At 32.0% G+C, this 15,973-nt stretch overlaps 2 protein-coding genes across 2 annotated transcripts; both read left to right on the top strand.

Annotated features, from left to right (window-relative positions):
- The first annotated feature begins 530 nt into the window (after nucleotides 1-530).
- On the top strand, nucleotides 531-4,885 carry LOC114378468 (G-type lectin S-receptor-like serine/threonine-protein kinase At4g03230). The gene is made up of 8 exons (XM_028337064.1): nucleotides 531-1,976; nucleotides 2,225-2,680; nucleotides 2,962-3,090; nucleotides 3,248-3,450; nucleotides 3,548-3,758; nucleotides 3,872-4,109; nucleotides 4,212-4,362; nucleotides 4,450-4,885. Exons 1-8 carry the CDS (start codon nucleotides 704-706, stop codon nucleotides 4,747-4,749), a joined length of 2,961 nt encoding a protein of 986 aa, XP_028192865.1. The 5' UTR covers nucleotides 531-703; the 3' UTR covers nucleotides 4,750-4,885.
- A 7,545-nt stretch (nucleotides 4,886-12,430) lies between these two features.
- Nucleotides 12,431-13,649, top strand: LOC114378476 (serine/threonine-protein phosphatase 7 long form homolog). The gene is made up of 2 exons (XM_028337073.1): nucleotides 12,431-12,827; nucleotides 12,909-13,649. The coding sequence occupies exons 1-2, from the start codon at nucleotides 12,453-12,455 to the stop codon at nucleotides 13,059-13,061; spliced, it is 528 nt and encodes a 175-aa protein (XP_028192874.1). The 5' UTR covers nucleotides 12,431-12,452; the 3' UTR covers nucleotides 13,062-13,649.
- The last annotated feature ends 2,324 nt before the right edge of the window (nucleotides 13,650-15,973 follow it).

The following is a 15,973-nucleotide window of genomic DNA, read 5'->3' as shown; positions in this document are numbered from 1 at the left end:
AGGAGATGCTCCACCTGAATGTTTTGATTATTAATTTTTTGTTTAACTGGGTTCTTGTCCTTCAAATTAGGTTATTTTTAGTTTTGTTCTCTCAAATTTAAATTTACCTTTCTTAATCCCTCAATTTAAAAATAAACTCCTTTCAAATTTTAGTCTCTCTTGACTGATTTTTGACAATTTAAATGTACAATAATTAATGTGGCGATTCTTTACCATAGAATAGACTAAAAATAATATTTTTGAAATTAATAAAATAAATAAATCAGTGGATAAAAATCAAAAGGACCTAAATTTGAAAAACATATTTAAGCTTTAATTTTTTTTAAGTTATAATATTAGTATATTGATCATCAATTGCAATGCTTTCAAAATTTAATTGATAATTAAATAAGCGAAAACATTAATTATCAATTTATTGATTAAGTCATAGTTTGAATTATAAGCCATCAGGTAATAATTTTATAAGCGAAAACATTAATTAGCAATGCTTTCTTTCTTCGTTGCTTTTGTTTTATTTTCTCCTCCCTCTCTCCTTTCACCAGTAGTTACTACGCTTATAATTTATAGTATACCTCATGCAAGGGTCAACAATGGCACCTAACAAGAGGTTTGAATACTAGTTGATTTGATAGCATTTGGTTTCAAATGTTTGAGAAGGATCAAAGGGACACTAGCTATCAAAATTAGAAGGTTTGTATTAGACATGAGAACTGATGAGGTTCTGTTCTCCTTTTCTCTTTTTTCTTTGGTGTTATACTTCCAACTCTGTTCCACTGGAGATACTTTGAAGGCTGGCCAGAAGATAACTACGAACCCATTGGAGAACCTTGTTTCATCTAACCGCACATTTGAGCTTGGTTTCTTTCCTTTAAGTGGTAGCAGCAGTGTTGTAAAACGCTACTTGGGGATATGGTATCACGGGTTGGAACCACAAACAGTGGTATGGGTTGCCAATAGAGACAAGCCTGTTTTAGATTCTAGTGGTGTTTTTCGAATTGCAGAGGATGGAAATCTGGTGATAGAAGGTGCATCATCAGAAAGTTATTGGTCCTCTAAAATCGAAGCATATTCGTCTACAAACAGAACAGTGAAGCTCCTAGAATCAGGGAACCTAGTACTTATGGACGATAACTTGGGAAGGAGTAATTACACGTGGCAGAGCTTTCAACACCCAACAGACACGTTTCTTCCTGGCATGAAAATGGATGCAAGTGTAGCATTGACTTCATGGAGAAACTCCACTGACCCGGCACCTGGGAACTTCACCTTTACGATGGCTCCAGAGGACGAGAGGGGAAGCTTCGCAGTGCAAAAGCTATCACAAATCTACTGGGACCTTGACGAACTCGACAGAGATGTTAATTCCCAAGTAGTATCTAATTTGTTGGGCAACACCACCACCCGGGGTACTAGGTCGCACAATTTTTCAAACAAAACCGTCTATACATCGAAGCCTTACAATTACAAGAAATCGAGGCTGCTAATGAATTCCAGTGGGGAGTTACAATTTCTCAAGTGGGATGAGGATGAAGGGCAATGGGAAAAGCGCTGGTGGGGGCCAGCTGACGAGTGCGACATTCATGATTATTGTGGGAGCTTTGGCATATGTAACAGAAATAACCATATTGGCTGCAAATGTTTACCAGGATTCGCTCCCATTCCTGAGGGAGAGCTCCAAGGACATGGGTGTGTGAGAAAATCAACATCGTGTATCAACACCGACGTCACATTCCTCAACTTAACCAACATAAAAGTAGGAAACCCAGACCATGAAATTTTTACAGAAACAGAAGCAGAATGCCAGTCCTTTTGCATTAGCAAGTGTCCCCTTTGCCAGGCATATTCATATCATACGTCTACATACGGTGATCGCAGTCCCTTTACATGCAACATCTGGACACAGAATTTATCTTCTCTTGTAGAGGAGTACGATCGTGGCCGTGATCTTTCTATCCTCGTTAAGAGATCAGATATAGGTAATTCATCTATTATTTGGTAAACATATTGATTCACATTGTTTCCAACTTAATACTTAATAGTTGCGACTAGGGAGGTAACATAACACAGAATTCCTAATTTGGTAAACCAAAAAATCATTAGCGGTGTGCTGGGGCACTTTTTTATTTTGGATACACACGCACACAAATACATACTGCAAAAAACAGATGAAAATTATGATTGCCACATGATTTATTATCACTGAATTACATATATTGTTGTGCAGCACCAACTGCCAAAACGTGTGAACCTTGCGGGACATATGAGATTCCTTATCCACTAAGCACTGGGCCAAACTGTGGAGATCCCATGTACAACAAGTTCAATTGTACCAAATCGACAGGCCAAGTTAACTTCATGACACCCAAAGGAATATCATACCAGGTTACTAGGATCGAAGAAGATACCAGAACGTTTTTCATTCATACGAATGCTTCATATTCCTGTAGTTCCAGAAGAGATCAAAGTAACACACCTAACTTTCCATTTAATGTAGCTGAATGCATACCAGATGTTGGAGTTTTATTCCGTTGGCAACCAGCACCAGAACCTCCCTGTAATAGGCCTATGGACTGCATGAATTGGCCCTATTCAACATGCAGAGAAACAAGTGAAGGAGGAACCAGGTGCCATTGTGATTTAAAATATAGGTGGAACAACTCAATCATGAGTTGCACCCAAGGTTAGCATTTTATTAAACGTCTCTTCAACACTTTTCTGTTTTCCTCTATTAATACCATAAAGGTTTGCTAGATCAGAATTATTTTATTTAACTAGCATGCCTTACCTTCTCCTGGAAAGCATTGTTGATCAAATTCTCAATTCCAAATAAGAGCAACATTTTAGAGATTTTCTTCTGTATGCTTATGAATATCTTACTGTTCCGAGTGTAGCAGAGATTAGTTCTGGTCCTGAATTTTCCAAACTCCGTTGAATTTTAAAACAATGTTAAATGAACTGCAGAGCCACCGAGCAATCGTTCATACAAACGACTGGAATTGATTCTTACAATAATTTTAATAAGCACTATTACTCTGGCATGCATAATAGTACTTGCAATTGTGCGGAGAAAGAAAAATGCCCCTAAGCCTGGTAAGAGTTTAGTTTTTCGTGTTGAATTAAAATATTTTTTTCTTCACACATGTAATCAAGGTTTTATATATATATATATATATATATATATATATATATATATATATATATATATATATATATATGTATGTATGTATGTATATATGTCTGATTTCAGATCGGGCAAGCACCCAAATTCAGGAGAGCTTGTACGAGAGTGAAAGACAAGTGAAAGGTTTGATAGGCTTAGGAAGTTTAGAAGAAAAGGACATTGAAGGAATTGAAGTACCCTGTTATACTTATGCAAGCATTCTAGCAGCTACAGATAATTTCTCAGATTCTAACAAGCTTGGAAGAGGAGGTTATGGACCTGTTTATAAGGTGATCGATTCAGTTCATTTAACTTTCATTACCAATCTAGCAATAGCATTGAGTACACGCAAAATTTCCTCATGATATATGAATTTTCTTAATCCAGGGAACGTTTCCTGGAGGTCAAGACATAGCTGTAAAGAGGCTTTCAAGTGTTTCCACTCAAGGCTTAGAGGAATTCAAGAATGAGGTTATTTTGATTGCAAAACTTCAGCATCGAAACCTTGTTAGACTCAGGGGCTATTGCATTGAAGGAGATGAAAAAATCCTACTTTATGAATACATGCCAAACAAGAGCTTGGACTCATTTATATTTGGTCAGTATCACATATTCCATCATACAACTTCCCTGAAGTGCTCTTCAACCATTACAATCATAATTTCACTAACCTTGTTCTTAATTTGAAATGTGAAATGTATATCTTGAAAGACCCGACACGAACTTCACTCCTGGATTGGCCAATACGATTTGAGATAATCGTAGGCATTGCGCGAGGCATGTTGTATCTTCACCAAGACTCCAGATTGAGAGTGATTCATAGAGACCTGAAAACCAGCAACATTCTTCTAGATGAGGAGATGAATCCAAAGATATCAGACTTTGGTCTTGCCAAAATATTTGGGGGAAAAGAAACTGAAGCATGTACAGGGAGAGTAGTGGGAACCTAGTAAGTTCACCAAGTATATTTGATTGTAAATGTGTCGTTGTTTATTTACTGAGTTTAATATATTACACATGCTTGGTGCATATAACAATAATTTTTTGGCAGTGGATACATGGCTCCAGAGTATGCCTTGGACGGATTCTTTTCAACCAAATCCGACGTTTTCAGCTTTGGAGTAGTCCTTCTAGAGATTCTTAGTGGAAAAAAGAACACTGGATTCTATCAGTCCAAGCAAATTTCTAGCCTTTTGGGTCATGTATGTTTCTTGTGTTTCACTTTTGGGTTATGCATATTTTAGCGATATGTTGACTTACCAATAATTTCTATGGACATATTGTATCAGGCATGGAAGTTATGGACAGAGAATAAGCTACTGGATTTAATGGACCCATCTCTTTGTGAAACATGCAACGAAAATGAATTCATTAAGTGTGCAGTCATTGGACTCTTATGCGTACAAGATGAACCAAGTGATCGACCCACTATGTCAAATGTTTTGTTCATGCTCGACATAGAGGCAGCAAGCATGCCAATTCCCACGCAGCCAACCTTTTTTGTGAAAAAGCATCTTTCTAGCTCAGCTTCCTCTTCGAGCAAACCAGATGTAGGTCAGTTTGAGAGCAGTTATCAAGAAGGTCGATAGTGCATGATTGAAGCTATTGTTAGGGTACGTGTAAAATAATTAATGATATTTTAATTGTATTTTATAACAATTTAGAGTATTCTGTATTATTTTTAAGGATTAATTTTGGATTTCCTGTCTGTCTTTTTAGTGCATACACCATTTTGAATTTATAAAGTAAGTTTTTAATATAAAATTTTACTTGGTTAAAGGTCTTCATCTTTTTCTTTGTTATCTAATTTATACTATCAACTAATAAAGACTTGTCATATCATCAAATAAATGAGTGATCACTCTAATTTATAGTACAGACTTATGTTGGTAATAAAGAAAAAACTTAGGGACAAAAAGCTAGTAAATCCATTAATTTTATGTTTTTTTTAATCTTTTCCTTTTTTATAGATAATTTTTTCTTTTTAATTGAGAGTGTGATTTAGTATGATGTGAACCAAAGTTAGTTTTTTGAAATAGTTTTATATGATCCTTAAATTATAATTCAATCATATATAAAAAATTGGATGACATAATTTATAATTAGATTGATAATATAAAATTATATCATCATTAAATTCTTTAATGAACATATATGATGGATTGGATGACTAAGGAAGAAGGATAAAAAAAACTTACATTCTAACAAGATATCCTTTTTAATAAAACTTACATTCTAACAAGATAAAAAAAATCATTAAACTCTTTAATATAAATTACAAGTTTTTCCTTAAACTTTCTAATGCACCTTATTTATTAATTTTTTCCAGAATCTAATACACCTTATTAAAATAAGGTAAAAACAACTCATAGACATCTGGTAAGTTATTTTTATAATTTCTTCAAAACATTTAAGGTTTAAATATGTTTTAATTCATAATAATTATTCAATTTTTATATTTATTTTTTAATAAATTTTTATTTTACGTTGAGTCTTTAATAAAATAATAATTTTATTTTTAGTCAATGACACTTTTTTAACTCCCGATAAATTAACAAATTTTATATTTACTTATTGATAATTTTTTATTTGTAATTAGTTGGTATTAAATCAAAATTCATTAATTTCTCAAAAAGAAAACAAAAATATGTTTTACTAAAAACTCAACCCAAAACAAATTTTTTATAAAAAACAAATACAAAAAATAAGTATTTATTAAAAATTAAAAATATATTTAAGCGAACATTTAATCATATATAAAACTCATAAACATCTCATGTTGAAGTTGAATAACTTACTATTGTTTATTGAGTTGAATAGGCATCTACAACCGAGTCAATAAACCCTTGAAAGTTAAATAATATACCAAGACCGAGAAGAATTGCAGTAGGTTGATAGAGGCAGGCCAAAAGTGGCAAAAATCCTTAACTGATGCGGTTTTACAAACCAATTCCCCAAATGGGGTTCTTCCAAAACTAATTACCAGCAGGTGCTCTTTTGGTACGTGAACGCCATGCATGGCGCCACCACCACTGGCGCTTCCGCGAAGGAGCTGCCACGTGGAGAGGGAAGCGCTAATAGCAGCAGCGGGTTCGCCTTGTGCTTACGTGGAGTGGGACGCGCAACCTCCACTGGCGCGTTGGGCATGGTTTCCAGAAACGCCAGTTTGACTGGCGTTTTAGCTTTGCAGTTGACGCAGGTGACAAGGTGACAGGGCACAGTGCTGCAGCAGGTTGTTGCAGCTGCAGGAAGCAGGGAAACGCCATTGGAAGCTGCGGCTTGCTTTTGCAGGTTCAACGCGCCATCACGAGGAGCGCTTTCTTCCTTTTATATGCAGTTCTCGTGCTGCATTGTGCTACCCGTTTGCTCAGCCTTCTCCAAGCTTGCTTGCTTTGGTTGGTTCCTTGCTTCCTTTGCATCTTTGGTTTCTGCTGCTTGGAACTTGTTGGTAAGTTTATTTTAATTGATGCATGTTTAGGTTATAAATTTTAAGTGTTATGTGTTAAATATGTTTAGGTTAAGTTTGTTTTATATGTTAATGTTATGTATGTTTAGGTGCTATTTATAAATTTTAAGTTGTAATTTGATATATTGATATTATTTATATTATATGTATATATTATTTGTATTATAGGATACATTAGAGTTAGTTTATTTGTTAATATTATTAGTTTGAGTTTTGTATTTTATATAGTAGATTAGATTTAGTTAAAAAAATTTATATGGTAGATTAGGAATAGTTTAAATTTTTATATGGTACATTAGGTTTAGTTAAAATTGTTTATATAGTAGATTAAGAATAGTTTGAGGTTTTGAAAAAATATAATTTTAGATTAGGTTTAGTTTAAATTTTTTTATGGTACATTATATTTAGTTTAAATTTTTGGTATGGTAATTATATTTAGTTTAAATAATTAATATGATAAATTAGAAATAGTTTAAATTTTTATATGATACATTAGGTTTAATTAAAAAAAATTATATAGTAGATTAAAAGTAATTTTAGGTTCCGTAATTTATTAATTTTAGATTATGTATAGTTTAAATTTTGTATATGATACATTACATTTAGTTTAAATATTCGATATGATAAATTAGAAATAATTTAAATTTTTATATGGTAGATTAGGTTTAGTTAAAATCTTTTATATAGTAAATTAAAAATATTTATAGGTTCCGTAACTTATAAATTTTAGATTAGGTTTAGTTAAAAAAATTGATACGGTACATTACATCTAGTTTAAATATTTGATATGATAAATTAGAAATAGTTTAAATTTTTATATTGTAGATTAGGTTTAGTTAAAATCTTTTATATAGTAAATAAAAAATATTTATAGGTTTCGTAACTTATAAATTTTAGATTAGGTTTAGTTAAAAAATTTTATACGGTACATTACATCTAGTTTAAATATTTGATATGATAAATTAGAAATAGTTTAAATTTTTATATTGTAGATTAGGTTTAGTTAAAATCTTTTATATAGTAAATTAAAAATATTTATAGGTTTCGTAACTTATAAATTTTAGATTAGGTTTAGTTAAAAAATTTGATACGGTACATTACATCTAGTTTAAATATTTGATATGATAAAATAGAAATAGTTTAAATTTTTATATGGTAGATTAGGTTAAGTTAAAATCTTTTATATAGTAAATTAAAAATATTTATAGGTTCCGTAACTTATAAATTTTAGATTAGGTTTAGTTAAAAAAATTTATACGCTACATTACATCTAGTTTAAATATTTGATATGATAAATTAAAAATAGTTTAAATTTTTATATGGTAGATTAGGTTTAGTTAAAATCTTTTATATAGTAAATTAAAAATATTTATAGGTTCCGTAACTTATAAATTTTAGATTAGGTTTAGTTAAAAAATTTGATACGGTACATTACATCTAGTTTAAATATGTGATATGATAAATTAGAAATAGTTTAAATTTTTATATGGTAGATTAGGTTTAGTTAAAATCTTTTATATAGTAAATTAAAAATATTTATAGGTTCCGTAGCTTATAAATTTTAGATTAGGTTTAGTTAAAAAAATTTATACGCTACATTACATCTAGTTTAAATATTTGATATGATAAATTAAAAATAGTTTAAATTTTTATATGGTTGATTAGGTTTAGTTAAAATCTTTTATATAGTAAATTAAAAATATTTATAGGTTTCGTAACTTATAAATTTTAGATTAGGTTTAGTTAAAAAATTTGATACGGTACATTACATCTAGTTTAAATATTTGATATGATAAAATAGAAATAGTTTAAATTTTTATATGGTAGATTAGGTTAAGTTAAAATCTTTTATATAGTAAATTAAAAATATTTATAGGTTCCGTAACTTATAAATTTTAGATTAGGTTTAGTTAAAAAAATTTATACGCTACATTACATCTAGTTTAAATATTTGATATGATAAATTAAAAATAGTTTAAATTTTTATATGGTAGATTAGGTTTAGTTAAAATCTTTTATATAGTAAATTAAAAATATTTATAGGTTCCGTAACTTATAAATTTTAGATTAGGTTTGGTTAAAAAAATTTATACCCTACATTACATCTAGTTTAAATATTTGATATGATAAATTAAAAATAGTTTAAATTTTTATATGGTAGATTAGGTTTAGTTAAAATCTTTTATATAGTAAATTAAAAATATTTATAGGTTCCGTAACTTATAAATTTTAGATTAGGTTTAGTTAAAAAATTTGATACGGTACATTACATCTAGTTTAAATATTTGATATGATAAAATAGAAATAGTTTAAATTTTTATATGGTAGATTAGGTTAAGTTAAAATCTTTTATATAGTAAATTAAAAATATTTATAGGTTCCGTAACTTATAAATTTTAGATTAGGTTTAGTTAAAAAAATTTATACGCTACATTACATCTAGTTTAAATATTTGATATGATAAATTAAAAATAGTTTAAATTTTTATATGGTAGATTAGGTTTAGTTAAAATCTTTTATATAGTAAATTAAAAATATTTATAGGTTCCGTAACTTATAAATTTTAGATTAGGTTTGGTTAAAAAAATTTATACCCTACATTACATCTAGTTTAAATATTTGATATGATAAATTAAAAATAGTTTAAATTTTTATATGGTAGATTAGGTTTAGTTAAAATCTTTTATATAGTAAATTAAAAATATTTATAGGTTCCGTAACTTATAAATTTTAGATTAGGTTTAGTTAAAAAATTTGATACGGTGCATTACATCTAGTTTAAATATGTGATATGATAAATTAAAAATAGTTTAAATTTTTATATGGTAGATTAGGATTAGTTAAAATCTTTTATATAGTAAATTAAAAATATTTATAGGTTCCGTAACTTATAAATTTTAGATTAGGTTTAGTTAAAAAAATTTATACGCTACATTACATCTAGTTTAAATATTTGATATGATAAATTAAAAATAGTTTAAATTTTTATATGGTAGATTAGGTTTAGTTAAAATCTTTTATATAGTAAATTAAAAATATTTATAGGTTCCGTAACTTATAAATTTTAGATTAGGTTTAGTTAAAAAATTTGATACGGTACATTACATCTAGTTTAAATATGTGATATGATAAATTAGAAATAGTTTAAATTTTTATATGGTAGATTAGGTTTAGTTAAAATCTTTTATATAGTAAATTAAAAATATTTATATGTTCCGTAACTTATTAATTTTAGATTAGGTTTAGTTTAAATTTTTTATATGGTACATTACATGTAATTTAAATATTTGATATGATAAAATAGAAATAGTTTAAATTTTTATATGGTAGATTAGGTTAAGTTAAAATCTTTTATATAGTAAATTAAAAATATTTATAGGTTCCGTAACTTATAAATTTTAGATTAGGTTTAGTTAAAAAAATTTATACGCTACATTACATCTAGTTTAAATATTTGATATGATAAATTAAAAATAGTTTAAATTTTTATATGGTAGATTAGGTTTAGTTAAAATCTTTTATATAGTAAATTAAAAATATTTATAGGTTCCGTAACTTATAAATTTTAGATTAGGTTTGGTTAAAAAAATTTATACCCTACATTACATCTAGTTTAAATATTTGATATGATAAATTAAAAATAGTTTAAATTTTTATATGGTAGATTAGGTTTAGTTAAAATCTTTTATATAGTAAATTAAAAATATTTATAGGTTCCGTAACTTATAAATTTTAGATTAGGTTTAGTTAAAAAATTTATACCCTACATTACATCTAGTTTAAATATTTGATATGATAAATTAAAAATAGTTTAAATTTTTATATGGTAGATTAGGTTTAGTTAAAATCTTTTATATAGTAAATTAAAAATATTTATAGGTTCCGTAACTTATAAATTTTAGATTAGGTTTAGTTAAAAAATTTGATACGGTGCATTACATCTAGTTTAAATATGTGATATGATAAATTAAAAATAGTTTAAATTTTTATATGGTAGATTAGGATTAGTTAAAATCTTTTATATAGTAAATTAAAAATATTTATAGGTTCCGTAACTTATAAATTTTAGATTAGGTTTAGTTAAAAAAAATTATACGCTACATTACATCTAGTTTAAATATTTGATATGATAAATTAAAAATAGTTTAAATTTTTATATGGTAGATTAGGTTTAGTTAAAATCTTTTATATAGTAAATTAAAAATATTTATAGGTTCCGTAACTTATAAATTTTAGATTAGGTTTAGTTAAAAAATTTGATACGGTACATTACATCTAGTTTAAATATGTGATATGATAAATTAGAAATAGTTTAAATTTTTATATGGTAGATTAGGTTTAGTTAAAATCTTTTATATAGTAAATTAAAAATATTTATATGTTCCGTAACTTATTAATTTTAGATTAGGTTTAGTTTAAATTTTTTATATGGTACATTACATGTAGTTTAAATATTTGATGCTAAATTATTTGACTCGTAAGTATTTTAAGTTATTAATTTTGTATATATATATATATATATATATATTGTTTTAATTTATTTGTAAAATTTATTTAAATTTTATTGATTGTGTAATATATTTTTTTATTGAAATATTTGGAATTAGAAAAATATAATTCGTTATTTATTTGAAATTTGGAGAGTATGTATAATTTTTATCGTCAATTAATTGTATTTTATTTTATTTTGTAGGATCAATGGCATCTTCGTCGTCATGCCCCTCAAGTATACAAACTAGGTCTGGTCCACTTGATGGTGACGTGTTGTGGATGCAACCCAAGCATGTTTCAGAACATGTTTGGAATAGGGAACCAGACAGGAAACTACACATCAGACGAGCAGTCCCGACGTATCAAGGTGAAGAACAAATCCTAGAGGAAATTGTTCCTTTGCTTCGCCAATGTGGGTTTTATTGGATCATGAAGATGGGATACCTAAAGATAAATGCGGCCTTAATTACTGCGTTCATTGAAAGATGGAGGCCCGAAACCCACACGTTTCACCTGAGATGTGGAGAGGCAACCATTACTCTTCAAGATGTGTCAGTTTTGTTAGGTCTGCGTATTGACAGGGCACCATTAATTGGTTCAACAAATCTTGTTTGGGCTGATTTGTGTGAAGAATTATTAGGAGTCAGACCACAGGAAGGCGAAATTGAAGGCAGTGTCGTCAAATTAAGTTGGTTGGCTCACCATTTTTCTCACATAAATATTGATGAGGGTAACGTTGAACAATTACAAAGGTTTACCCGTGCGTGGATCCTTCGATTCATAGGAGGTGTCCTCTTTTTAACAAAACCAGTAGCAGAGTTTCCTTAAGGTACCTACAATTTTTACGTGACTTTGAACAGTGCAGCACGTATGCGTGGGGACCTGCCGTGCTTGCGTATTTATATAGAGAGATGTGCAGCGCCACCGATTACAAAGTTAAATCAATCGGAGGTATGTGTATCTTAATCCAAATGTGGGCATGGGAACGATGCATGACTTTGGCTCCAAAGAGGACGCCTCCCGTCATAGAAAATAAACCACTGGGACACAGGTTTGATGTTTAAAAAATTAGATTTGAATTGAAAATATTTAATGATGGAACGTGTTGACAATGATGATTTAATTTTTATTGTAGGTGGCTGCGACGTGGAAATCAGCATATTGGCAATGATGATCTTAGACTTTTCCGTCGCAAATTGGATCTGATGAAACGACATGAGGTAAGAACATCGTAATGTATTGGTTAAATGAAATTTTAATATGCTATGTTTAACTGAAAATTGACAAGTGTGTTGTTGTATGCAGTTTGTCTGGGAGCCATACACACCAATTGTGATGGCAGCGTTGCCTCCAATTTGTGTGGTTGGAAGTGTAGTCTGGTTCGCGGTGGTGCCACTGATTTGTTTCCATGTTGTTGAGTGGCACCAACCCGATAGAGTTTTACGACAACTTGGATTGCAACAACCTATTCCCGGGTGTCCTTCGCAACCGCAGAATCTCCATGGAATAACGCTCAAAGGCAAACAAGATGAGAATTGGTTCCACCTGTTGGCCCCAATGATTAGTCAGTGGAACAATCGAGCAGAGTTTATGGTCGACGTTTATCCTCGACAGGAGGGCCTACTGGGTTATAACTCGGACTACATGGTGTGGTATAGGCGTAAAACAAAGATGTTTGTCGACCCAAACAATGCAAACACAGCTGCATTGGTATGTATCTATTTTTCAATGTTTAACTTGCAATTATTTTGTTAAGCATGAGCATTAATTTGTTGACGCTACTAATTACAGGGTGACGTTGTGGAGACTCTACAGTATTTGGTGTCACCACAAGGGAGGAACACATGGACAGTTGATGATCTCGCGCCTTATGTGGATAAGTTAGCGATTATATCAGAAGAGCAAGAGAGAATCACTGAGCTAGTGTCACATGGTCTAGCATAAGAGCGTGAATTTCCAGCACAAGAGTTTCACATTCTTCAGTCAAGTGTTGAAACTCGGGGCATAGGCAGATGAAGGGAGCTTGTTGAAGCGGAACAATATTCCCAACAAATGATGGAGCGTGGTCATGGAATGTATTACATGCCAGCAACATTTTCCGAATATCCTTCACAGATGTATCAGTATCCTTTTGAAGGTCATCACACTGATACTTCTGCGAGCGAACATTCGTTCGGTGGTGTTGCGAAAACACAAGCTCATTTTTCATGGCCCACTATGACTCCTTCGCAGCAGCACGATGCCCCCATGGCAACACCTAACGCCCCATTTGCTCCGCAATGGAATGTACCCGGAGCAATACCTGATATGGGCGACTTATTAGGTGTTGATTTGCGTCTGGAGTTTTCTGCTGAGGCTGAGCAAGCAGAAGCGGGGAGACAACACGACAGAAGAAATCCTGATCGTCAAGCGCGAAGATGGGATCGACCATGTGGCACATCCTCACGACATCGCGGACACCATAATGACTGATTTTTATGTCTCTGTGTAAATTTCTTGTTGTTTGTAAGACATTTGATTTTGACAATTAATCTATCGCATTTCATTTATTATGCCTTACTAATGTATAGAGTTTATGTGGCATATAAAAGTATAATAATAAACAAAGTATAAAAATAAAATTAAAGTACACAAACTAAAGTATAATAATAAACAAAGTATAAAAATAAAACAAAGTATAAAAATAAAACAAACTATAATAATAGGGCTTAGGGGATTGGATTAGGGGTTAGGGTTTAAGTGTTAGTGTTTTGGATTAGGGGCTAGGGTTTTTGGGTAGGGTTAGGGTTAGGCCTTAGGGGTTTTCATTAGGTGTTAGAGTTAGGGGTGTAAGGGTTACTGTTTTGGATTAGGGGTTTAAGGGTTAGGGTTTTGGACTATGGGTTATGGTTAGCTTTTAGGGTTAGGGTTAAGGCTTAGGGGTTTTGATTATGGGTTAGTGTTAGTGTTAGGGTTTTGGGGTAGGGTTAAGGCTTAGGGGTTAGGGGATTGGATTAGGGGGTAGGGATGGGGTTAGGGTTTTTGGTTTATTGTTTTGGATTAGGGGTTAGGGTTGGGGCTAAGGCTTAAGGTTTTGATTAGGGGTTAGGGTTAGGGATATGGCTCAGGGGTTTAAGGGTTAGTGTTTTGGAGTAGGGGTTATGGTTTTGGGGTAGGGGTTAGGGTTTAGTGTTAGGACTTAGGGGTTGTGATTATAGGTTAGGAGTTTAAGGATTAGTGGTTTAGAGTAGGGTTAGTGGTAGTGTTAAGGGTTAGGGTTTTGGGGTAGGGTTAAGGCTTAGGGGTTAAGGGATTGGATTATGGGTTAGGGATGGGGTTAGGGTTTTGGGGTAGGGTTAATGCTTAGGGGTTAGGGGATTGGATTCGGGGTTAGGGTTTTAGGGTAGGGTTAAGGCTTAGGGGTTAGAGGATTGGATTCGGGGTTAGGGATGGGGTTAGGGTTTTGGGGTAGGGTTAAGGCTTAGGGGTTAGGGGATTGGATTAGGGGGTAGGGATGGGGTTAGGGTTTTTGGTTTAGTGTTTTGGATTAGGGGTTAGGGTTGGGGCTAAGGCTTAAGGTTTTGATTAGGGGTTAGGGTTAGGGATATGGCTCAGGGGTTTAAGGGTTAGTGTTTTGGAGTAGGGATTATGGTTTTGGGGTAGGGGTTAGGGTTTAGTGTTAGGACTTAGGGATTGTGATTATAGGTTAGGGTTATGGGGTTGGGTTTATTGTTTTGGGTTAGGGAGTAGGGTTTAGTGTTAGGACTTAGGGGTTGTGATTATATGTTAGGGTTATGGGGTTGGGTTTATTGTTTTGGGTTAGGGATTAGGGTTTAGTGTTAGGACTTAGGGGTTGTGATTATAGGTTAGGGTTATGGGGTTGGGTTTATTGTTTTGGTTTAGGGATTAGGGTTTAGTGTTAGGACTTAGGGGTTGTGATTATAGGTTAGGGTTATGGGGTTGGGTTTATTGTTTTGGGTTAGGGATTAGGGTTTAGTGTTAGGACTTAGGGGTTGTGATTATATGTTTGGGTTATGGGGTTGGGTTTATTGTTTTGGTTTAGGGATTAGGGTTTAGTGTTAGGACTTAGGGGTTGTGATTATAGGTTAGGGTTATGGGGTTGGGTTTATTGTTTTGGGTTAGGGATTAGGGTTTAGTGTTAGGACTTAGGGGTTGTGATTATAGGTTAGGGTTATGGGGTTGGGTTTATTGTTTTGGGTTAGGGATTAGGGGTTGTGATTATATGATAGTGTTTAGGGTTTAGGGGTTAGACTTTTAGGGTTACAGGTTATGGTTAGGCTGAGGGGGTAATGCCTAGTGTTTAGGGTGAGGGTTAGGGTTATGCCTAGTGTTTAGGGTGAGGGTTAGGGTTATGGGGTTGGGTTTATTGTTTTGGATTAAGGATTAGGGTTAGGGCTTAGGGGCTGTGATTATATGTTAGGGTTTAGGGTTTAGGGGTTATGGTTAGGCTGAGGGGGTAATGCCTAGTGTTTAGGGTGAGGGTTAGGGCTTGGGGTTTTAGGAGTAGGGGTTAAGGATGTTTTGGGGTAGGGGTAGGGTTTGGAACTTAGGGTTTAGGGCTTAGGCTTTACAAGTAGGGATTAGGATTATGTTTTTAACTAACGAATTCATTGAATCCCACAAATAGTTAATGTACACAAACCAAAATAAGTTATGTTTTTAACAAACAAATTTATTGAACCCCACAAATTCAATACATTGAAGAGAACTTAAACAAATACAAGTCACTCGACTAACATACATAAATCAACGAGTTGAACAACTCCCACGCTCAGATTGCATTGGACAGCGACGCCTGTTATGCCCTTCGGCTCCACATCTACTGCATTTTTGTCGGTGCTCAGAGGGTTCGACCC

The sequence above is a fragment of the Glycine soja genome, chromosome 12 (assembly GCF_004193775.1).
Source record: "Glycine soja cultivar W05 chromosome 12, ASM419377v2, whole genome shotgun sequence".
In the NCBI taxonomy this organism is placed as follows: domain Eukaryota; kingdom Viridiplantae; phylum Streptophyta; class Magnoliopsida; order Fabales; family Fabaceae; genus Glycine; species Glycine soja.
Note: the sequence above shows the minus strand (reverse complement) of the source record. Positions and strands in the feature narration are given on the sequence as shown.

Coding starts and splice junctions, on each gene's coding strand:
- LOC114378476 (XM_028337073.1), top strand. CDS start 12,453: ATGGCAGCGTTGCCTCCAATTTGTGTGGTTGGAAGTGTAGTCTGGTTC. Junction 12,828..12,908: donor ATGCAAACACAGCTGCATTG/GTATGTATCTAT, acceptor TACTAATTACAG/GGTGACGTTGTGGAGACTCT.
- LOC114378468 (XM_028337064.1), top strand. CDS start 704: ATGAGAACTGATGAGGTTCTGTTCTCCTTTTCTCTTTTTTCTTTGGTG. Junction 3,451..3,547: donor GTTATGGACCTGTTTATAAG/GTGATCGATTCA, acceptor TTCTTAATCCAG/GGAACGTTTCCTGGAGGTCA. Junction 3,759..3,871: donor CTTGGACTCATTTATATTTG/GTCAGTATCACA, acceptor ATATCTTGAAAG/ACCCGACACGAACTTCACTC.